Consider the following 26132-nt stretch of genomic DNA (forward strand, 5'->3'; position numbering starts at 1 on the left):
ATGTTACCACACCTCCCGCTTTATTTATTCTGCAGATTGCCTGAACTATTTCATAAATTAATTTTGTCTTGTTTCTGATGCTATGTTTTTTATGCTAATCAATGCACTGCGGGAGTCCTAGCACACGACTGCTTTCCTTGCTTAATTTTCCTCTATCCCAATAACTGCCATATAAATTGCAACCAATTCCCCTGTAAAAACATCACTTATCACTGATTATTTTATCTAATTCTATGTTTCCTTGTGGGATAACTGCTGCAGCTCCTACTTTATTACTCATAGTTTTTGATGCATCTGTATATACCAGGGGTCGGCAACCCAAAATGTTGAAAGAGCCATATTGGACCAAAAATACAAAAACAAATCTGTCTGGAGCCGCAAAAAATTAAAAGCCATTACATACAGATAGTGTGTCATGATATATAAATTGAGTTAAGAGGACTTAAAGGAAACTAAATGACCTCAAATATACCTACAAATGAGGCATAATGATGCAATATGTACATATAGATAGCCTAAATAGCATGTTAGCATCGATTAGCTAGCATTAATGCAGTGACCAAATATGTCTGATTAGCACTCCACACAAGTCATCAACAAAACTCACCTTTGTGCATTCACGCATAACGTTAACAGTTTGATGGACAAAATGAGACAGAAAAAGAAGTGGCATAAAACACGTCCTAGAAAGTCGGAGAAAGTTATACATGTAAACAAACTACGGTGAGTTCAAGGACCGCCAAAATTAGTAGGACAAAACGGCGCTCGCCAAATACTCGAATCAGTGAAGCATGTTTAATACAAACAGTGTGCTTTATAACAATTAGGGAGGTTTGTGTCATGTTTGTCCTCCTACAGAAACCATATTAAAACAAAAAATATATTTTTTCCCCTCATCTTTTTGCATTTTTCATACATTTTTGAAAAAGCTCCAGAGAGCCACTAGGGCGGCGCTAAAGAGCCGCATGCCTGGTATATACCATGATGTTGTCTAAAAACGTTTCCTCAATCCATTGTTCTACCTGGTAACTATTAAAATGTATATTCTTTAATATATATATATATATATAAATATTAGTGATGGGTCCGGCAACACCGATGCATCGGCGCATGCGTCGAGCTCATAGAGCGATACCCTGTGTCGGTGCGCGTATCGCTTTTAGAAAGTCACGTGACCGAACACGAGCTGTTTTGGTCACGTGACCGCTCATGAGCTGTTTTGGTCACGTGACCGCTCATGAGCTGTTCTGGTCACGTGACCGCTCATGAACTGTATCGCACTGACGCCTGCGCGCCAAACTGTGTTTATTAGGAAGCGGCGCAATGCGTGTTGTTGACGAACACCGTTAGGGCCGCTTGTTGTCACTGTCACTCAAAGTTGCATTTCAAAATTACACAGAATAAATGTGTTTATTTTGTTTAGAATTCAGATGGGTTTGATTTGGTGCGCGGCATATATTGGCTGTGCGGCGCACGGTGTGCGCGGAGGACGCTAGAGCACTGCGCAATTGCGCAGGCGCGCACCTTAGAGGGAACGTTGCTCACAGGGCACAGAGGAGGCGTCAGTGCGATACAGTTCGCGTTTCGGTCACGTGACCAAAGCAGCTCATGATCGGTCACGTGACTTTCTAAAAGCGGTACGCGCACCGACACGGGGTTTCGCTCTATGCATCTGTGTGGACCCATCACTACTGTTACTAGAGAAGGTATAGGAATGACGGCGTGGCGAAGTTGGTAGCGTGGCCGTGCCAGCAATCGGTTACTGGGGTTCAATCCCCACCTTCTACCATCCTAGTCATGATACATGTTCACATTATTTGACTGTATCTAAAAAAGATAAAAATATATTTTTATTTAAATGAAGATATGAAATAATCCTAAATGAAATACAATGACTTGGTTTATATTATTGTATATACTAGGTCATAAAATCAGTGTCAGTTGAGTCGGTCCATAGGTTGCCTGTAGGGATTTTTAATGTCCAGCAGATGTCAGTATTTAGTGACACAGTATCGACACAGTATCAATACAGTTTTGCAATGTGTCGAAACGCTTCATGAGGCCTCATCAACCCATCACTAATAAATATAAATAATATAAATAACATGTTTACCTTTAGGTTGGCATACATCCACGGCGGTATTGTAGGGATAGGTACTGTAGGGCTAACTTTAATATTGTCAATTTAAGCTTCTTCATATACGTCTCCAATTATCCACCCTAAACTATTCATTTTTTGATTCTCTTTTTCTTGGCAGTTTAGTAACACTTGATGAGTAGGATGTCCTTGTTTCCAGCGAGAATCCTTGGGTCCACTGGTCTATATACAGCTCGCCCTCATCAGTCCCAGGTGTGCTGAATGCTGAATGCTGATTGCTGATTGCCCACAGCCTTGCCGGCATGTGGGCGTGGCACGGCCAGCGCGAGCAGGGGCGTGTCTCGGCGCGCTGCCAACAGAGGAGCTGGCAGACCCAGCTGCCGGAGAAAAGCGGGTTCGAGCCCGCGCCGTGACGTTAATGTCATACTTGCAAATGATAATTCGGTTCATTTCAGTTTCAGTTTATTTCAAACATGCATACGACACAATGTAATGCATCACACAATTCCAGTTGTTTCATTACAGCACGTCCGAAGAGGAGAAGGAAGAAACTGAGCTTATTTAATCCTACCCCTTTTCATTCCATAGCAATTTTATCCTAATTCCTTGTTCTCTGTAACATAACAGTGAACAAATAAATAATACATAAAGTAAGTAAACACATTAAATACATAAATTGTCTTTAGCTCAATGAAAAAAAAAAAAAGGGTTTAAGATATTCATCATAATTGTTGTTCTGTGTACTTTGTGAACACTTGTAGTTTGAACAGTCTCTTAAACTGGATCATATTGCTGCTTTGTTTGATTTCTTTGCTTAATCCATTACATAATGTAATTCCACATACTGATATGCTAAAGGTTTTATGTGTTGTACAAACACACACATGTTTTAAATTAGATTTTCCTCTAAGGTTATATTTCTCCTCTTTTGTTGAGAAGAATTGTTGTACATTCTTGGATAGCAGGTTATAGTTTGCTTTGTACATCATTTTTCAAATGTACCAAATTGTTGAATATCAATATTTGTGATTTTAATAAATAAATGGTTTGTATGTTCTCTATATCCAACATTATGTATTATTCTAATTGATCTTATTTGTAACACCGTTAGTGAATGAAGGGCAAATTTGTAGTTGTTTCCCCATATTTCTGCACAATAACTCAGATATGGTAACACTAGCGAGCAGTAAAGAATATGAAGTGATTTTTGGTCTAGAACATGTTTTGCTTTAGTCATTATTGACGTGTTTCTTGCTACTTTATGTTGTATATTTTTTTTACATTTTTTCCAATTCATTTTATCATCTATTGTTGCACCCAAAAAAGTGTTTTCTTTTACCCTTTCAAGGGTAAAATGGCGATGATAAAGCAAGATATAACAACTGGACAGCAGTTATAATCAGGACATTTTTAAATGTGGCAATAAAAAAAATAGATTTTATTACCAAAAACAATTAAGATTTATTAACACACATAAGATTACCAAACATCGGTATCGTTGAGTACCGGTATCGATTCCAGGTACCCATCCCTAGCTGTGTGTTATGTATACCATTTTCTAAAGCCAGTAATCATATAGAGGAATTATATTTGGACTGTTTGTCGGGACAAGTCCACAAGGGGCAGCTGTGTCGTGAACTTGAATACTTGTTGCCACAAAAGGTTTTAACCCCTTGAGACATGTTGACTTGGACAATTCAGACGCAAGAAAATGGTTTTATCGCCGGAATGGGGGAGGGAAGCGTGTCCCCCTCCGCCCCAATAACTGGACCCGTGTCATTGTCCCATGGTCTACATGCGAGCCCTGTGGTGTTTGAGAGCGCTTTGGAGTGTTTGTCAGGGTATATTTAGCCTATTGATGTAAGCTGCATTCCATGGACAACGGACACAGAGACACACTGGCAGTGTGGCTTTAGTGTCCAAGAGTGTGAAGATCAGGGAAGATCAAACCAGAGAGTGTTGGTTGACCTCTGAGCGTCGCCCGCTTCCCCTCAAGGATACTGCTTGCACGCCCGGGACACCATCACAGGTCAGTGAAAGGCTCAGTGTTGATTCGGCAAATATTTTATATATTATTTTATCATCCCTAAATGAACATCATTGTTCTCCAATTGTTGCATGTTCATGTTTTTTTTAACCTTTATTTCTTCTTTTTAAATTTGGTGAGGAACTAATTATTGTTGTCTTTAAATTGTGCCTCATTACTTCAATGCAACATGTAGTTCAAATTGAAAAACTACAGCAATCTTTTAAAAAAAAAATAAATACAACCTCAACTTTATCATTAAACCTACAATTGTTATGTTACATTTTTTTGCATGGACTTCATATTTATGCACTATCTCACACTTTTCAGCTACCTGTACAATTTTAATACTATGTACCTGTCCTATTACAAATAGAATAACATAATGAAATTAGGGAATACATTTTAATCTGACAAACATGAATTCCGACAAGGCAAAGAATATTATAACATAATTTTGCAGCAAGGTACCTAAAACATGCGTCCAAATGCGAAAAATATGATTAAAATGTTGGTATATTACTGATAAAATGCGTCAATAAAAAGTTTAAATAAAAGTTGTCAACAAATAAAAGTAAAAAAATACATGAATGATAATAATGATAACATAAAACTAGTAGTATAAATAAACAATACAAAAACAATAATTATTATTATTTAATTATTAGTCAAATTAATGTTTTTTGGGGGTTCATTATATATTTTACTAGTATATATTAGTAATCATGCACTACCTCACACTTTTCAGCTACCTATACAATTTTAAAACTATGTTCCCATCCTATTATAAATAGAATAACACAATGAAATTAGGGAATACATTTTAATCTGACCAACATGGACACAATTTTGACGAGGCAAACAATATTAAGGCAGAATTTTGCAGCAAGGTACCTAAAACATGCGTCCCAATGCAATAAAAATATGATTAAAATGTTGGAATATTACTATCACAAATAATGATAAAATGTGTCAATAAAAAGTTAAAACATTGTCAACAAATAAAAGTAAAAAAAAACATTAATGATAATCATGATAACATAAAACTAGTAATATAAATAAACAATACAAAAACAATAATTATTGTTATTTAATTATTAGTCTAATTTTTTTTAAGGGTTTATTATCTTACTAGTATGTATAAGTAATCAAGCACTACTTCACAGTTTTCACTTACCACTTGTAAAACTACTGTATGTTCCTGTCCTATTGTGATATAACAATGCATTTTAATCTGACAAACATGGGTACAATTTTAACAATTTTGTAGGCTGTAGCCATATTAAAGGTACCTAAGATATGTGTTAAAATGCAAAAGTTATAATTAGATGTAGTTAAAAAAAAAATATTAGTGCATTATTATCATCACAAATAATAATGAAATGTGTACAATTAAAAGTTGAACAAGTTGAAATAAAAATGGTCAACAAATGAAATGAAAACAAGTACATTCATGATAAATATGATACTAATGCAAAACTAGGAATATAAATAATACAACAACAAAAACAAATAATAATAGTAGGAAATAATACACTTATTACTATTATTTTTATTGTTATTATTAGTCAATGCATGATTTTCTGGGGTTGAATATACATTTTACAAATATATAAATAAGTAATTCATGCATTACTTGTCCTATTGTGATTTAACAATACCATGGGTTTATGGAATACATTTTAATCTGACAAACAATTTTAGCAACTTTGTTGCATGGAACCATATAAGGTAGCTAACATATGAGTTGAAATGCAAAAAGTATGATGAGATGTAGTTTAAAAAACGTGGTTATTATTATTGTCATTATTATTCTTAGTTGTTGTATATTATTGTTAGTATTAAATACAATAGTCAATGCATCATTTCCTGGGGTTGAATATGCATTTTATAAATATTCACTTTGGATTTCCATGTACAGTATTACTGTAGTTCTCTTCAAAGGTGCACAAACACAATGATCTCCTAATATTTGTAAGCTAAAACAAAAATTGCACCTACAAAATGATTGTGCTAAATAAAGTATTTTATTATTGAATACACTATTTTTTATTTGATTGTTATGACAATACTATCCAAAAACGGATTAACTCACTGGAATATAAAGACAATGTAACATACATCCATAAATGTGCAATATATTTATCTGTACAGTAATCTATTTATTTATATCTGCACCTTATTGCTTTTTTTATCCTGCACTACCATGAGCTAATGCAACACAATATTATTTGTACTGTAAAGGTCAAATTTGAATGAAAATAAAAAGGAAGTCTAAGTCTATTGTATAATGGTTTTGATTACTAATTATTGCATAACATAGTATTTTCTACCAAGTTGTATTTCTTTCCTTATTGTCAATGACTGTAAAGAAATATGAGCCATGGCCGTTTATTGACAATGGCGGTAGACGCGCCATGTTTCAAAGTGCCAACAAGCACATCTTAGTGTCCTGTATGTGTTTCCAGCACGCCTGCTGCCCTTTGACAACCTTGCCAGGCCCGCAATGTCACAATTCTGTACAATGGCAGCTGGAGAGAAGAAGAAGTACGCAGCAGCTATTTGTCGAGAGGTCCACGGTGCCAATGGTATGGCGTTCCGCCCGGGGCTTCGCCGCTGCAAGTCCATAACCCTCTGAGGGATACGAGTGCAAAATGTCAGGGCTGCTATCTGCCCGAAATAAGCTAAGGGGCTGATTTAGCTCCTATAGAGGCCCTGTTGGGAGCTCTATTTCTGGGTGTGTCGATGGGTGGGACCGGGGAGGGAAGTTGTGGCGCTGTGAAGGGCTGTGACAGCTGGCGGCCATTTGCTCACCGTTGGCGTATGAGGCTGTATTGTAAAGTCCTTCTCAGGGATGGCGATAACTCCTTTTTCCATGACAGGGCTTACGGAATATGACATGGAGAAACCTTTCGTCTGACATAAACATGTTTCCATGCTGACATCTCGTTAGCTGCTTTATGACGAGCCATCAATCACAAATTGTGACCTGAGTTGGCTCCTCCCATCTGTAGCGATGTAACTGTATTTCTATCATTGATTCACACTGATTTATTAAGTATCTAAAATAAAGGTGTCCCGATACAACTTTTCACTTCCGATACGTTACCGGTATCGGAGCTTTGAGTATTAACCGATACCGAGTAAGGGGTAGGTACATAGTTAGGGATGGGTACCGAATTCTGTACTTTTTTGGCACCGACCGAATCCCGTTGGTCCAACCGATTCACGTAAAATCTAACAGTGAAAACTCGGCATCACTCCAGCAGCACTGAGAGCAGATATAGCCAAACTACCTCTAGATAATGTTGCAATTTTCTAAGTCAACAAAGAAATGCACTCAACAAAATCCTGATTGGCAATAGCAATTTTAACTTCTTAAGTTCAACGCCTTCAATTTAAAAAAAATAAAAAATACAACTAAGATGCACGTTACAATCAAACATCTTGTGCGTACAATACTTACTGTATTAACACTTTGGAGGGCGCAACAGACAGTAAAGACTGAAATGACCGATGCACCATAAACTATACACTACTGCCGTTTAACTTCTTGGACTTGGAACTGCAATTGCAACCTAATGTCATACCTGCAAATGAGACTCAAAAATGTGATAATGACACAAGATATAACAGCTGGACAGCAGTCTTCATATTCAACAAATGTTCATATGTTGCAATAAAAAAATTAAAAATATTATATTTTATATTATTATTATTATATTTTATATATATACATATATTTTATATTTTATATGTTTTATGTTTTTCATTTTTTATTTTAATGTGTTTTATTTTATTTTATATTTTGTATATTATATTTTGTATATATTTAAATTGTCTTAATAAACCATCAATATTTATCAAAACACACAAAAGTACCGAAAATTAGATCCGTTGAGTATCGATTCCCAGGTACCGGGAATCTGTACCGTGACGGTTCAAATATGAACAATACCCATCCCTATTTATAGTACATACTTTCATTTTATTTTGGAGTTTTTAATGTTAAAAAAAAAGGCTTGATCGAGTGAAATAACTTAAACAGAAAACAATGGTAGATATGAAAACAATAACATATGGATTTATGCTGTCTTTAAATTTAAGGTGGAGTGGCAACCTAGTGGTCACAACAATTCCTTAAGATTATAAGTAAGCTGAACGATGCGGACCCTTTGCTTACTGGACACTTTTTAATACGCTTCTGCTTGAAGACGTTGTATGTGTAAGTAATATGCAACTATGAATGATTAGATATGTGTTTATATTTGACAAATGTTGTGTTTTAGACTGCAGTATTGTTCAGATACACTTTTCGTGCGTGTCTGATTCATGACCCGAAGATGATGACAGTAAGTTGAATGATGCGGATGCGTTTGTTACTAGGTACTTGCTAGTAAGCTTTTGTATTTGTATTGCTTTTGTATTTGTAATGAATGTGCAACTACAGTCGTCTCTGGTTTTTCGCTGTTCTTTGGTTCAGGACATCACCGCGATAAATGAATTTCCGCGAAGACGGAATCATTCATTATAAATCTTAAATTTTCAAAACTAGAACATAGACCTTCTAAATATGTTTTTCAACACTATGAGAGCCCTCTAGACATGAAGTTACACCCTTTAGTCACATTTACACTCTTTTAATCCAATATAGTAAGGCTGCCTGAGGCTGAGCCAATCAGTGGCCACAATACTGAACAGCACACTCTGATTGATATATATATATATATATATATATATATATATATATATATATATATATATATATATATATATATATATATATATATATATATATATATATATATATATATATATATATATATATATATATAGTATATATATATATATACAGTATATATACATATATACATATATATATATATATATATATATATATATATATATATATATATATATATATATATATATATATATATATATATATACATATATATATATATATATATATATATATATATATATACAGCATATATATATATATATATATATATATATATATATATATATATATGTATATATATATATATATATATATATATATATATATATATATATATATATATATATATATATATATATATATATATATATATATATATATGTCTTAATTAGATTATCTCCTGAGGATTGAGGAAACCCCTCATGAAACAGGCCTGTAGAGATGAAATAGTCTTGTGATTTTCCCCCCCACATATATATATATATATATATATATATATATATATATATATATATATATATATATATATATATATATATATATATATATATATATATATATATATATATATACATATACATATATAGACTATAAAAATCTGCAATGTTTTGAAGCTGCATAATTTTAAGCGCAATGTGTCGAGGGATGACTGTATAATTTTTTGATACGTGTTTGTATTGAAAAATGTCTTTCAGACCGCAATATCGTTCAATTAAGGAAACGTATTAATAATGTCTAGCTTGTGCGCTATTGTGTGCCTAGCTGTTGTGTAGCTGCTATATACTAGTAGCCTACAGCCTACCGTGTTTACCTTTTGTAAATGACTTGACTAAAATAGAAGAAAATACATATCCTGAGTGTTAATTGGCTGTCCATCTTTGCAAAAGTAAACCCGATGCAGGACTGTTTGTATCAGAGATTTTACATGCATGTCGATACCATTGGATTCTAGTTTTTTTGCTGATATTGGACCAATCAGATCAATAAAACATTGGCATGAAAAGTCCTGAACATTCCAAATGACCACAATGCCACGCTGGCTGCATGAAAGTTAGCCAAGTGAACCACTACACTACCACACACCTTTTGTCTCATCATATCTTAGGTAAGATTGTGTTTGTCTCTATTAAATAATCATTTACACTTAACTTCCTCCGCCAGAAGGTTATGGAATCTGGTCTTTGACTGGTCGGTCTGTCTATATGTCAGTTAGTCAGCAAGTTAGCAAAACAGCTCAAAAAGTTATGGGCAGATATTCAAGAAACTTTTAGAAATTGTCCGAACTGGGATAAGGAACAACTGATTATATTTTGGGCCTGACTTTATGTTTACGTTTTCCTCTCTTTCTTCCATTCCGCTAAAGCAGGGGTGTCCAAATTTTTTCCACTGAGGGCCGCACACTGAAAAATCAAAGCAAGCGGGGGCCATTTTGATATTTTTTTATTTTAAAAACCAATACAATATATGTATAAAAAATATACATTTAGGCCTCCACTCAAGCTTGATCCTAGGGACCCCAAAGGGTTTTGGTTAAAAAAATATAAAAAATGTGACATTATTCAGTATTATTATTTTTATTATTATTCAAGTTTTAAATCTCTAGATCAACATTAGGTCTATCTGTCAATATAAAGTTTTTAAAGATTTAAGTCATATGCTCCTTTTGTCAAAGAAAACCCTGTTTTTTTTTGGAAAAAACACAAAATATGCAATATTTTCACCCAATAAAATTTTTAAGTGGAATATTTGAGATTATATAATAATTGGAGCCTTAAAAAGGTCAATAACTCATAACACCATTGATTTTAATTCATTATTATTTTTTGAGCGATGACACTTAAAAACAAATCACACAAAAATTATTGGGGAACCAAAAGGGTCCTACTCATTAAAGTGTTAAAAAATAGATTATACATTTTTTTTTACTGTTTACTTTTAACACAATAATCTTGAGATCAACTTCAGATCTATCCGTCAATTATAAGTTGTATTGTTGTTTATGTTTTTTGTTTGTTCGTTTTAGGACCTTCTTTACAAAAAAAAAAACAGCTACATTTTTTATATGGCAAACACAAAATATGCAACATTTTCCCCAAAAAATATCTCAAAGTGCAATATTTAATGTGACGTAATTGGAGCCTTGGATAGGTCAATAATTCATAATAACATTGTTTTTGATTTATTATTATTTTTTAAAGAAAGAAACAGCCTGCATGGCAGCTTTGTGATATTAGAGTAAACATTGCAACCTTTTCTTGTTACATTTCACCTGTTTGGTCTTTCATACCACTTTTTATGTTTTTAATTTTTTTAATCGTATTTTAAAATGGGCCGTTAAAAAATGACCTGCAGGCCGCAAATGGCCCCCAGGCCGCACTTTGGACACCACTGCGCTAAAGATAGCTCAAAAGGTTATTGGTGGATTTTCTAAGACGTTCAGAAAATGTCTACAATGGAATCGAGATCAAGTCTTTACCAGTTGGGGCTGCCTTTTACCGTTTCAGACTGGTCATCCGCATGGGAGGCGAGTGTGCTGACAACCGAGCTAAAAGCGTTGGCTGGCACCTGATAGCCAGCATTGCTCCTAAAGTTGTCGAGGTTTATTAAGGTACACGTAGCCAAAGCACACTGGCTGGCATGCGTTACACACTTTACCTTACGTTTACATTACAAGCTTCAACTTCTGCGCGTGTGTGGGTGTCGGTTATTAAACTACAACATGTCTTTTTTATTTTTGTATCTATTTATTTATGACAGTGCACAATAATGAACAATCTGCTTTATGGACTGTACATGAGGTCAATTATCCCATTGTTTGCTACTTTAAGGATTATTACATGCCAGCATTTATCATACATCCTGTTATATGACATGTGAGGTTTTATATTGGCATTGTTGCACTACAGGGGACGGGATGGATCTCGGAAAGAAGCACAGCACTCCCAAAGACATCATGCTGGAGGAGCTGTCGCTGCTCTCCAACAGAGGCTCCCGCCTTTTCAAGATGCGCCAGAGACGATCGGAAAAGTACACGTTTGAGAGCATACAAAACGAGGCCAACGCACAACTTAATGTGAGTAAAAAAAATGTGGTGTTTATCAGAAAATTTGCTTTTGGATGTCTTTCAACACAATGATGATTCCATTGGAGGCTGCTTAGAAATTTGGCATTAAAGCTACTTCCTTGTTTATTAGTGTTTGTTTACTAATGTGGCCTTGTTCACACTGCAGGTCAATATGGGATTTTTTTTTTATCATATGCGACTTTTTACGTAAGTGGGAACAGTGGATTTCCAAATGTTTCATATCCCTATGTGGATATAAATCAAATATATATGCGATTCGTGCATCAAGAAGCGATAAGCGTCATAATTAGAGATGTCCGATAATGGCTTTTTTGCCGATATCCGATATTCCGATATTGTCCAACTCTTAATTACAGATTCCGATATCAACCGATACTGATATATACAGTCGTGGAATTAACACATTATTATGCCTAATTTTGTTATGATGCCCCGCTGGATGCATTAAACCAGTGGTTCTCAACCTTTTTTCAGTGATGTACCCCCTGTGAAATTTTTTTAAATTTAAGTACCCCCTAATCAGAGCAAAGCATTTTTGGTTGAAAAAAAGAGATAAAGAAGTAAAATACAGCACTATGTCATCAGTTTCTGATTTATTAAATTGTATAACAGTGCAAAATATTGCTCATTTGTAGTGGTCTTTCTTGAACTATTTGGAAAAAAAGGTAGGTTTTTATTTATATTTATAAAGGATTTTTTAAATGTTGCTATTTTTAGAATATTTAAAAAAAAATCTCACGTACCCCTTGGCATACCTTCAAGTACCCCCAGGGGTACGCGTACCCCCATTTGAGAACCACTGCATTAAACAATGTAACTTTACCATGAATTGATTAACGTGGACTTAAACAAGTTGAAAAACGTATTCGGGTGTTACCATTTAGTGGTCAATTGTACGGAATATGTACTGTACTGTGCAATCTACTAATACAAGTTTCAATCAATCGATCAAAAACAAGGTTTTCCAAAATAAGAGAACAACTTCAACTCCAGTTATTGAAAAAAATGCCAACATGGCACTGCCATATTTATTATTGAAGTCACAAAGTGCATTATTTTTTTGAACATGCCTCAAAATAGCATCTTGGAATTTGGGACATGCTCTCCCTGAGATAATCCTAATACCCACTACAACTATGGGAAATACTATACTATGACTTTCACAAAGTGCGTTATTATTATTTTTTTTTAAGCATGCCTCAAAACAACAGCTACAAAAACAATGAAGGCCGATATTATCGGACATCTCTAGTCAAAATTATTTACCAAAATAGACAATTACAAAACCACTCATAAACGTTTTTGTGTGTCTGTATGCGGAGTAAAACTATGGAACAAACTGGACTTACAACACAAGCAATGCCAAACTATTAATCGATTTAAACTATTATACAAACATCGGGTCTGGTTCAAATATAGAGATGAGGGTCTTTAATTTGACCCTTTTTACTCTGTCTCAAAGTGTTAACATGTGCTCAATGTTTCTTTACCATTATTGCTATGTTGTCTATTACTATTGTTGGCATTTTGTCTATTACCATTGTTGGTATATTCATTCTTCCTACATTGTTCATACAGTGTAATAATTATTGTTACCTGTGGTAATGCCACTATGATACAACATTTGTATAATCCTTAAACAAAGTAACAGTGAAACTCAATGTATTAATCACTGAATGGAGAACTGGGAATGATCTTCTTCCCACTCCCTTTCAGGCAAAACTGGACAATCATGCTTACATACCCATTACCTTTTGCATTATATTAATTTATTTTATTATGTATTGTCTACCTTGTACTTATTTATTCATGTCATTGCCTAAAATAAATGAATAAATGAAAAAAATGAAATGAATATATATGATCGATACCGGAAGACACGATCGGTCCACGCATGCGCGAAGTCGACGTCACTTCCTGGACTTGCAATAGTTAACGGAGTTTCTGCTACGTCATGTTCTCTGATATTTGAATGTTTTATTAATGTTTTGTAGAAAACATAGCTTACCTAGGAATAACATATGACAAGAATATAAAAATAAACAAAGGGTATATTTAAAAAAATTAGGTAGTATTATCGCCACATTTTCAACCACTTTTACTCTTGTCATTGCAATGAATGACGCACGGGGGCGCCACTGACTCCCATCACGTCATTTATTTTTTGAACTGTTGATTTTTTTTTTTTAAACACGGCACTTACTGTAATTTAAATATATATGTGTTTTAACAACAAATATACAGTTAGCATTGTGAATTGGTGTATTTATTGTAAATAAAGTAGTGAAAAAAAGATAGATTAATTTGCCATTTAAGGCTGCTGAGCACATCGTTCAAGTTTCTGTACGGTTTCAGAATAGATACTTTATTCTTAAGGGTTTTTTATACGGCATTGTTATTCAAATAAAGATGAAAACCATGGTAACTGGAATGGCGGGAGCGATAATAACTTTATTTATTATTTTTATTTTTTTGTATAAATCTTTATTTATAATGTTCAACATTTACAAACAAACATATGAACAACAGCAGTACAATGCAGCACCAGGGGGTGGGTGCGATAATAACTGTCGTAAAACAATTTCAAGGAAGTGCATGTGTGGACCGATTGTGTCTTCCGGTACCGATTGGGTAGTAACATTGACAACAGAGCAGAAAACATGTGAAAATTATGTTTTAGGAACTCACATGAGCGGTCCACCACTCTTGTCTTCGACTGCTTATCCATAAACACGCTTTTCAATATCCTGCTGAACTGCCAGAGCCAATATACTCGTCCTCTTCCTTCTCAATCTTCTCAATCGGTTCAGAAAATGCTGACTTTTATTGCTCAAAACCCTTGAAATTGCCACAAATTCGCCACTACTGAGACGGACTAGAGCTGAAGCCATGTTTACTTCAAGTAAACACTGCAGTGCGTGCGACGTTATGACGTCATGTCCGCGTGAAGGGTCAGATTGCATTCACATTACAAATCTAATTTTTTTGTAATGTGAACAGCCACTAAAAAGATCAGATTTAACACAAAAAATCTGAATTGGACATCTGACCCTGCATTATGAACTTAGCCTGAGTGCATAGAAATTTAATTGATTGATTGATTGATTGAAACTTTTATTAGTAGATTGTACAGTACAGTACATATTCCGTACAATTGACCACTAAATGGTAACACCCGAATAAGTTTTTCAACTTGTTTAAGTCGGGGTCCACGTATTATACAACATAATCACACTGCAGGTTAACAACAAAGGTACAGTTTTGCCTAACGGTCAATAAAACAGATTTTTGTTTTTAAAGTTGTCGGTTCCAGCCTCAAAACTGCCCCTGTTAACTTTCTTGTGTTTTACAGCATGATTTTCTGACTGCGAACGCACACATGATTGAAATTAAAGTGGATGCACCAACCAATGGAAACACTCCCAACCCAGATGACACACCTCAAGGTAATGCAACTCACATTTTGCCATTCAGTCTATATGCATCCGGGATATAAACAAATATGGTACAATACAATACAAATAAGAATACTAAATATATAATTACAGTGGAACTTGGACTTACAAACTTAATTGGTTCCTGAACACGGTTTGTAAATTGAAAAGTGTGTACAGTGAAGCAAATGTCTCCACAAGAAAGAATGTAGATATTAATAATGGATCCCAGCCTTGACCAAAGTTCATATATTAGTGAAGGTTTGTACACTTTGAACACAATATAAAGTGCTATATAGTACTAAATATCAAACAAAACTTAACAGGGATGTGATAAATTAGCTATCTCTTTATTAACAAGCTAAAACAACAACAACGACAAGCTAAACTGCCCTAATCTGACCAATCTTACCAATATAAGTCCATGATCTGACAAATATAAGTCTATGGACTTGTTATAGCAGGGGTGTCCAAACTTTTTTGACTCATGGGGCCGCATTGGGCTAAAAAAAAATTGGCCAGACTGCATGTAAAGTAAAAATATATTTACACACATAAAGTAAAAAACCCAAAACCAGTTAAGTTGGCACGTTGTGTAAATCGTAAATATAAACAGAATACAATGATTTGATAATCCTTTTCAACCTATATTCAATTGAGTAGACTGCAAAGACAAGATGCTTAACGTTTGAGCTGGAAAACTTTGTTATTTTTTGCAAATATTAGCTTATTTGGAATTTGATGCCTGCAACATGTTTCAAAAAAGCTGGCACAAGTGGCAAAAAAGACTGAGAAAGTTGAGGAATGCTCATCAAACCCTTATTTGGAACATCCCACAGGTGGACAGGCTAATTGGGAACAAGTTTGTGCCATGATTGGGTATAAAAGCAGCTTCCATGAAATGCTCAGTCACTTCCAAACAGGGATGGGGTGAGGGTCACCACTTTGTGAAGAAATGCATGAGCAAATTGTCCAACAATTTAAGAACAACATTTGTCAACGAGCCATTGCAAGGAATTTAGGGATTTCACCATTTACGGTCCGTAATATCATCAAAAGGTTCAGAGAATCTGGAGAAATCACTGCACGCAAGCGATGATATTACGGACCTTCGATCCCTGCATCAAAAAGCGACATCAGTGTGTAAAGGATATCACCACATGGGCTCAGGAACACTTCAGAAAACCACTGTCAGTAACTACAGTTTGTCGCTACATCTGTAAGTGCAAGTTAAAACTCTACTATGCAAAGCCAAAGCCATTTATCAACAGCACCCAGAAACGCCGCCAGCTTCGCTGGGCCTGAGCTCATCTAAGATGGACTGATGCAAAGTGGAAAAGTGTTCTGTGGTCTGACGAGTCCACATTTCAAATTGTTTTTGGAAACTGTGGACGTCGTGTCCTCCGGACCAAAGAGGAAAAGAACCATCCGGATTGTTATAGGCGCAAAGTTGAAAAGCCAGCATCTGTGATGGTATGGGGGTGTATTAGTGCCCAAGGCATGGGTAACTTACACATCTGTGAAGGCACCATTAATGCTGAAAGGTACATACAGGTTTTGGAGCAACATATGTTGCCATCAAAGTAATGTATTTTCCCTGCTTATTTCAGGAAGACAATGCCAAGCCACATTCTGCACGTGTTACAACAGCGTGGCTTCGTATTAAAAGAGTGCGGGTACTAGACTGGCCTGCCCGCAGTCTAGACCTGTCTCCCATTGAAAATGTGTGGCGCATTATGAAGCCTAAAATACCACAACGAAGACCCCTGGACTGTTGAACAAGTTAAGCTGTACATCAAGCAAGAATGGGAAATAATTCCGCCTGAAAAGCTTAAAAAATGTGTCTCCTCAGTTCCCAAACGTCTACTGAGTGTTGTTAAAAGGAAAGGCCATGTAACACAGTGGTAAAAATGCCCCTGCGCCAACTATTTTGCAATGTGTTGCTGCCATTAAATTCTAAGTTAATGATTATTTGCAAAAAAAAAGTTATGTTTCTCAGTTCGAACATTAAATATCTTGTCTTTGCAGTCTATTCAATTGAATATAAGTTTAAAAGTATTTGCAAATAATTGTATTCTGTTTTTATCTACCAATTACACAACGTGCCAACTTCACATACACATATACATACATATTGTACATATATACACACACAAACATATATATAAATACATATATATACAGACACATATATACATATATGCATAAATATACACACACACACTGTGTGTATATATATATATATATATATATATATATATATATATATATATATATATATATATATATATATATATATATATATATATATATATATATATATATATATATATATATATATATATATATATATATATAATTTTGAAAAGTTTAGGAATCAATTTTAAGGCATCTCCACAATTAAAAAAGGAGTGAAAAATAAAGTGTCTGTGATCAGAGACACATTTTAACCTTTTTTTTAAATAAGGTTTATTATTATATGTTATATTTTTTTAAATACTTTTTAGCTTAGTGCAGGAGTGTCAAAAACACCGCCCGCGGTCCTGATAGGGCCCGCAAGATGAGTTTGCTCAATATAAAAATAGATTGGCTGCCGCTACTCCAATGAGTGCAGGTGCAAGCAGTCAGCTGCTCCTGTTGTGGCTAGCAGCAGACTAATGCTGTATCGACGCACAATACTTTCTTTTATTGTAAATTATCCATTCAACGGATAAAATAACAAAACGGTAAGTTAAGCAAAGGCTTAAGTCAACATCATTGTAGTTAGAGTTCCGTGTAGTGTTCGAAATTGGTTGATGGCACGATGTGCAACCTGAACTCCATTGTAATAATGTGTGTTTCTACCTTTGTTTTTTGACAATTGTTTTGATTATAATTGTAATATTTGAATGATGACAAATGAATGTGTCGTGGCAGTTGTCACCAATGCGATGGTTTGAGGTAACACTCGATTGCTTTTCCAAACACATCTTTGATGGTGAATTGTCAACATGAGAATGCTAAACAGGAAGTGATTGAAGTTTAATGGCTTTGTAAAAACACTGAGACAAAGTGTTTTCGAAACTGCACCATTTTTTTCCATCAGAATTTTTTAACTAACATGAAGTGTTTTGCCAAAAGGATAAGTTGTAATATGTACATTTTAAGAATGTGCTTGTTCTCTTTTTGGCCAAAGTAAAACAATATAAAAATAAAAAAAATTATGTTGTCTTTATTTTTTAATTAGTATGCCATGATGTTACCTGCCTGGCCCGTGTGAGAATAGGTTTTCCTCCATGCGGCCCCTGACCTAAAATGAGTTTGACACCCCTGGCTTAATGCTTATTATTAGAATATTCCATCCATATCACAGAATGTGTGTTCCAATGGCACCATTTACCTGTCAGATGTTGAACACCCCCGATTTAAGGCTTTTCCACAGTGAAATGGGATTCACAGCATTAATAAGGATTTCAACATGTTCACCTATCATGCATTTGTTGCGTCATATTTGCTGTGTCAGGTTTTATTTTTTCGTTGTCATTTGCCGCCCATATTTCCCCCACTGTGGGCTAAAAATACGAGCCAGTGGCAAACATTCAAGCATGAGCTGGTGATTATGTAAGGTTGTCATAAAAAAAAGGACGACACACTGTAGAGCCGTGAGGAGCTCGGATCATACAAGAGATTTAAGAAGTACTGTACGGCTGATGTTTAGTTTGGAAAATCTTTTTTCAAAAGAATGATTAATGACAAGGTTTTGTCTCATGCAGGCCATCAAAGCTCCCAGCTTTAGTCCTGAAGGGGTGTCATCCCATGTGGACATGTTATATGATGAGTGTACACTTCAAGTATGTGCTATTTTAAGACCCAAGATCATAATGATGGACAAGTCAGCCTGCCAAGGCTAAGAGCTTTCTAAGCACGCTCCCGCTTCATAATCTCATCACAAACCCAAAGTCTTTGCTCTGTTGCTGCAAACTCAACTCATGATCACGTCGTGGTCACTGATGTTTTTGTACGAAAAAAGTTGACAACGTATTAAACTCAGCGGTGTGTGCGTGTGTGACATGTGTCTGCTGTACCTGTGGGAGGTGCAACAGCTGGAGGAATATTAAAAAAAATAGATTTTTTTTTTTTGTTGATACAGTTTGAGGAGACTTCACACTGCATAACTATGGAGGGTCAAACGAGACAAAATAAATAAATACACACCTCTTCAAATAATTACTTAAATGTGTCATCACTAATTAATCATAATTGGAATTGTATACATAAATGTGTTATCAAATGGGTGTTTGGTAAAAGTACATTTACTTATTTCATCATTTTATTAATTATTTCGATATATCGATTTTTTTTAAATTACCATTATATGAATATCAATACTGCGATGAGGTGGCGACTTGTCCAGGGTGTACCCCGCCTTCCGCCCGATTGTAGCTGAGATAGGCTCCAGCGCCCCCCGCGACCCCGAAGGGAATAAGCGGTAGAAAATGGATGGATGGATGGATGGATGGATGAATATCAATATTTAATTAATTATTCATTTGATCATTCCATGATTTAAATAAATATTATTATTAATATCATTGTATTCATGAATTATTTAATTAATTATCCATTTAACTACTCAGTTCATTAATTCATGATTTCATTAATTATTTTATCATGTATTACAATATTTAATAATGTATTTAATTGTTTTATGATTTCATAATTTTTTAAATTTTATTATTTTTTTATTTCACTACCGATTGAATTGTTTCATGATTGATTGATTTATTTCATGATTTAAGTAATTGTTTAATTAATTATTGGTTAATTATTTCATAATGTATATAACTATTTCAATATTTAATTAATTATGCAATTCATTTTGGTTTTCACGATTTTATGATTTAATACATTTTTCATTCATTATTCAAATATTTAATAACTATTGTTTCATTAATTCAATAATGAATCGATTATATCATGATTTTAATATTTTTAAAATTAACTATTGATTTAATTATTATTTGATTTAATCAATTATTTCAAGATTTACATATTCACTATTTAATAACATATTTATTTATTTCATGAAGCTGAGTGTCGGCACTTAATTAATTAATTGTATCCCAAACTCACCCATCAACACTTCCACTTGCTGTCTGTGAAAAACTTGGACCAGAGAAGCAGAGGAGTACTAGTTGTGATGGGCAAGCTACTTGGAAAATGTAGTCAGCTAAGGTACAAGTTACTCTCGATTAAATGTAGCGAAGCTACAGGGAAAGCTATCCCCAGAGAATTGTAGCAAGCTACACTACAAGCTACACGGCAAAAGTAGCTTACTACATCAAAGCTACATTTAACAGCATTTCTATCTATGGGCCCACATGTATAATATCCATTTTAATGTAACTGAGAGTGTACAAATGGACCCAATAGGGGCCCATTACTATTAACTATCTGTCATGTAGTTGGGGACAATCTACAACTACCTGGAAGTATTTATTTATTTAGTTTGCCTTTTCTTTGGCCCACCCCTTATTGGTAGTTTTATTATCATTATTAATAATCCTGTGGCTATTATAATGTGTTTTGTTTTATTTTACTATTTTATTTACCAAGTGTTATATTTTGCGTGTTTCTCAACTGATTTGTACATTTTTATATCCAAAGTATTATAAAGTTGGAATTGGGCTGGAATTAGAGTGGCTGTATTTTATTTTATTAAATTAATTAACATTATGTGTGTTTTATGTAAATTAAAAAACACACAAAAAATTAAAAATGACGAAAATGAGCAATATCATCACCAAATGATTAACTTGCCAGAAGAGCATTTTATTTGTTTTAAGCATCTTGTTGGTCTATACCAGTGTTTCCGAACCATAAGGCCGGCGTCCCTTGTTTCTCAGCTGTCGTTCGTATTGGCTGCAGCGGTTCTCAACTGTAATACACTTTCTCACTACTTGTGGCAGTAAAGACAATATAAAAAAAAAAACAGAAAAAGTTTAAGCGCCAAAATTATGACTAAAGTAGTCAAACTTTAATTTTGTTGCCCGTTTAAGAAACATTTAAGATGCGTAATTGCATGTAAACATGTTTCTCATCAGGTCTTTTTCGTATATTTAGTTAGTATTTATATTTGTAATCAGCCTGACCTAAGCCTAAGGTTTATGTGTTAGATAAATAATCTTTGTGATTAACATATGGTTTCAAAACATTTGACAAGGTTGTTAACATGTTTCACTATAAGGAGGTTAGATATAATTATTGAATACGATTAGTAAGATTACTAATTCAGTGTTCATATTTGAGTGGGCGCCGGACCCCTCTGTAGTGGAAAATGTGGGAGCCGAGTTCAAAAAGGTTGAGAACCCATGCACTGGGCAGACGGTTGTTGAATTAGGCAGAAAAATAAAAAATGGCTAGCAGGAACTCAGAAATCAAAAGGACACGATGGAATACACTAAATAATCCCAGCACTGACGAGTGAACAAGGTGGCACTGAATAGAACTAATTACTAATGAGGAATAGGTGTTCTGGCAGGACAAGACAGAAAGTAAAGGTGCTTCAAAACAGACACCAAACAGGAAACACTATCAAAACAAGAGCACCAGGACGGGAAGTGATATAAACACATGAAAATAACAATTTGAATCCAAACTGTCATCATGGCAGATAACTTGATTTCAAACGTTCGATCTCTATTAAAAATTCATATGTGTTGGTGTTCCTTAGGGCAGTGTTTTTCAACCACTGTGCTGTGGCACACTGGTGTACCGTGAGATACAGTGTGGTGTGCCGTGGGAGATTATATAATTTCACCTAATTGGGTTAAAAAAATGTTTTTGCTTGCAAACCAGTAATTATAATCCGCAAATAATTGAGTGTTGGTGCTGTCTAGAGCTCGGCAGAGTAACCATGTTATACTCTTTCATATCAATAGGTGGCAGCAGGTGGCTAATTGCTTTGTAGATGTCGGGAACATGGTTTGTCGTGATCACAATATGTAGACGACAGCGGGAGGCAGCGCGCAGGGAAAAAGGTATCTAACGCATAAACCAAAAATAAACAAAAGGCGAGTGCCCCAAAGAAAAGGAATTGAAGCTTAGGGATGGCTATACAGAACGAAACTACAACTGAACTGGCTACAAAGTAAACAAAAACAGAATGCTGGACGACAGCAAAGACTTACATTACAGCGTGTGGAGCAGACGGTGTCCACAAAGTACATCCATACATGACATGACAACAATGTCCCCACAAAGAAGGATAGCAACAACTTAAATAGTCTAGATTGCTAAAAACCAAGCAGGTGTGGGGAAAAGCGCTCAAAGTAAGACATGATACTGCTACAGGAAAATACCAACAAAACAGGAAAAGCCACTAAAGTAGGAGCGCAAGACAACAACTAAAACACTACACACAGGAAAACAGCAAAAAACTCAAAATAAGTCACAGCGTGATGTGACAGGTGGTGACAGTACACCTACTTTGAGACAAGAGCTATAGTGATGCATGGTTGTTTATGGTTTAAACTTATCGAGATGCTTCGAGGCCAGGAATTATATCGATCACTTTATTGAGCAAAACTGTTTATATTCGGCCATAACCACACCAAAATGCATGAGTAAAACACTTCTATCTCGAAAAACTAGTCATTTTCTGCCGTACAAACCAGGCCAAAACCAACTTGTCATCTGTCACCAACACGCATACCACTAAACCACTGGTGTGTTTATGGCCACACAAAAAGTCGGACAACTCAAACACCACACAAAGTTACACTATGACTCCTCAGTCATACGTGTGCTTATTTTACTGTCATTTATTATTAATGTTAATGCATTTATATTAATCATGGAATGCTGTTACTAGAGAAAGTTACAGGAATGCACACTTCATCCTATGCTTACATTTCATTGTGCAACATGAGGATGTTTAAGGGGAACTAAATGTGATCTCTGAAAGGGGTACAAATGATTTCCAAAGCAGTGCTTTTGGTATAAAGTTAAGTTAGGTTAAATTAAAGTATTATTATTAATTATTATTATTATTATTATTATTATTATTATTATTTATCTTACGGTATATATAAAAAGTAATATTGAGCAAAATTTAATTGAAATATTGTCGATGTGGCCCTCCAGCAGTGCTCGGGTTCCTCATGCGGCCCCCGGTAAAAATTAATTCCCCACCCCTGGTTTAAAGTCATTTCTAACAATTGCGAGAACGACTTTTTACTGTCAATATCGGCTGCTGAGTTAAATTTTTTAATGATTTCTGCTGCTGGTGAGCCTCTGCATTTTTTCAATGCAAAAAATGTGCCTTGACTGAAAAAAGGTTGAAAAACGCTGCTTTAGGGGTCATCACTGGTTAATATGATGTTTAAACGATGTGCTTCTATGACAGATACGAATGCAGATGAGTCAAATGCCTCCGCCATGTCTAAATCCTACCACTCACCGTGGGAGGAGGCCATCAGCGATGACCCGGGCCTCACTGAGACTTTCAAACTACAAATGCCCGCAATGGACCCTCCCCCTGAACTTCCTGAGTACAAAAGCTTCAACCGGTAAGTCGAGTGTGCATTTTTCATGTCAAGTAACAGGGATGATAACGCGGTGCTCGTTACAGGGTCGCGACCCCTTATGGCGGCTTCGACAAAGCGCCCCGAGGAATCACATTCAAACTCCCAGAGCTGGACCTCAATCCGCCCAAGTACCCGGAGCTCCAGGATGCGGGGATCAAGCGGCCCACCTTCAACAGAACGGCCCAGGGATGGATAACCGAGGGCACCCATTTGATCTTGCCCCAAATCACCCTAGAGTCCATTCAAGTGCCCGAGTCGGATGACCTGTAGTCACTCACACAGCTGCCATTTTTTGGACAACAGAATGCTTCACTCAGCTATCCTTCAGATGATTGGTGTGTTTGTTGTACACTGGGGTTAGAACTTTGTGTAAATAGAGAATGGTATGTGCTGCAAAAGAGTTTCCAGTGGTTCTGAACATGTGTAAATAAAGAATTCAGCTTATTTATTGACTGAGCACAATTAAAACATATAGGAAAACTATTACAGTGGCACTCAGTAGAGCGCAGAACTCTGCCATGGCTGAATTATTCACAAAAATTATCCGTGTTGGTTTGTCAGAATGTACACTACCTTGGTTTATACGCTGCGACACCATTATACGTTTTGAAATCTGTTACCATCGTGACCCAAACAGCAAAAAAGAGGAAATAAATTTGATCAAAAATATATTTGTATTCACACTTCTTCAATCTACGGTATGTGGACCGGCTAGTAAAGGAGTGTCAAACTCATTTTAGATCGGGGGCCACATGGAGAAAAACCTACTCCGAAGTGGGCCGGACTGGTAAAAACACGGCACGATAACTTAAAAATAAAGACAACTTTAGATTGTTTTCTTTGTTTAAAAATAGAACAAGCACATTCTGAAAATGTATAACTCATAATTTTGTTGTTTTTTTACACTTACATGTCGTGGTTAATAGTATTCTATCTTCAATTGTTGTTTTTTATACTTTCTGAATAAATTATGAGATAATGTTCATCAGTCAACTCATTGGTGTTAATTATCTATCAGGATAAAAATTATAATTTCAAAATCAAATTACAGGATGTTATTTATGTAGTTTGCTCATTTTCCTCGACTGGTGCACTAACATGTGTTTTTTTGATTTGATTGATTTTTCATCTACAAAGATACAAAGAATTGCAATTGCGACATCTAGTGGACACATTTAGAGCAGCAGTTTCTTTCATTCAAAAAATTTGGGCTCATTTTTATACTTAGCAAACTCATCACGCGGTCCGGATAAAACCTGTTCACGAACCTGATCTGGCCCGCGGGCCGTACATTTGATACCCCTGCGCTACACTAAAGGGAATAAAAAGTGGAGTTATTTGAAATTATGATTATGATCATGGTTATCAATATGATCACAATTTGTTCAAATTTGCAGAAAATATACTCGCACTCGTACACCTCTTCTGTAGGCGCACAAATATTTATGTAAATAGCCATCAATGTATTTAATTTTTGCCATATTTTGCTATATACTGTAAATAACTACAACTATAAATTAGATTAATCATGATTGCTGTGAATTAATTTAGATTAATCATGATTAGGGATGCACAATAATATACCGATAATTTCCAGACTTTTACAACTGATAACAATAACCGATATTTATGTATACAGTATATATTTACTCAAGATTTTGTGAGAATAAATTAATTGAACAGTATACACTCTAACAAAAATATAGAAATTCATTGTAGGGATAAAGATATAGTCAACTGATAGTTCTTCACTTAACTATAATTTGAGTACAAATACACTTTCTACTGTAATTCTGACCCATGCAAACAATTACAATTATTGTGTAGCGCAAACATTTTTGGGAATTTATTGATATTTCAACTTTGTATTTATTTCATTGATAGACAACAAACAACTTAAACATTCTAAATACGATTTCGGAAAATGAAAATATCTGTCCAACGCAACATATATAAATGAGGCCAATAGAACCAAGCCAATAAGATTTTGCATTGTCATTAGCAACAACACGTAATACGCGGAATCTCTAAAATTTAATGATATTCTTCCCTGGCAGTATAGTGCAATAACTGTTTGCCCCATGGAAAGGCAGCATTGAATTGTAAAACATAAAGAAATTGAGGTTCAAGTAATAAATTGCATTTTTTCCACTAAGAAATCATAAAAGGTGTGCCATC

General features: G+C 34.9%; 1 protein-coding gene across 1 annotated transcript; it reads left to right on the plus strand.

Moving 5' to 3' along the window:
- Positions 1–3917: 3917 nt before the first annotated feature.
- Positions 3918–24596, plus strand: myoz2b (myozenin 2b). The gene is made up of 6 exons (XM_062026161.1): positions 3918–4127; positions 6593–6712; positions 11775–11941; positions 15306–15399; positions 23774–23936; positions 23999–24596. The coding sequence occupies exons 2-6, from the start codon at positions 6631–6633 to the stop codon at positions 24222–24224; spliced, it is 732 nt and encodes a 243-aa protein (XP_061882145.1). The 5' UTR covers positions 3918–4127; positions 6593–6630; the 3' UTR covers positions 24225–24596.
- Positions 24597–26132: the final 1536 nt, after the last annotated feature.

This window comes from Entelurus aequoreus, linkage group LG18 (genome assembly GCF_033978785.1).
Source record: "Entelurus aequoreus isolate RoL-2023_Sb linkage group LG18, RoL_Eaeq_v1.1, whole genome shotgun sequence".
In the NCBI taxonomy this organism is placed as follows: Eukaryota; Metazoa; Chordata; class Actinopteri; order Syngnathiformes; family Syngnathidae; genus Entelurus; species Entelurus aequoreus.

Excerpts from the sequence above, each read along its gene's own strand:
- myoz2b (XM_062026161.1), top strand. The coding sequence starts at position 6,631 with ATGTCACAATTCTGTACAATGGCAGCTGGAGAGAAGAAGAAGTACGCA. Across the intron at positions 6,713-11,774 it reads AGAGGTCCACGGTGCCAATG|GGGACGGGATGGATCTCGGA; the intron begins GTATGGCGTTCC and ends GTTGCACTACAG. Across the intron at positions 23,937-23,998 it reads GAGTACAAAAGCTTCAACCG|GGTCGCGACCCCTTATGGCG; the intron begins GTAAGTCGAGTG and ends TGCTCGTTACAG.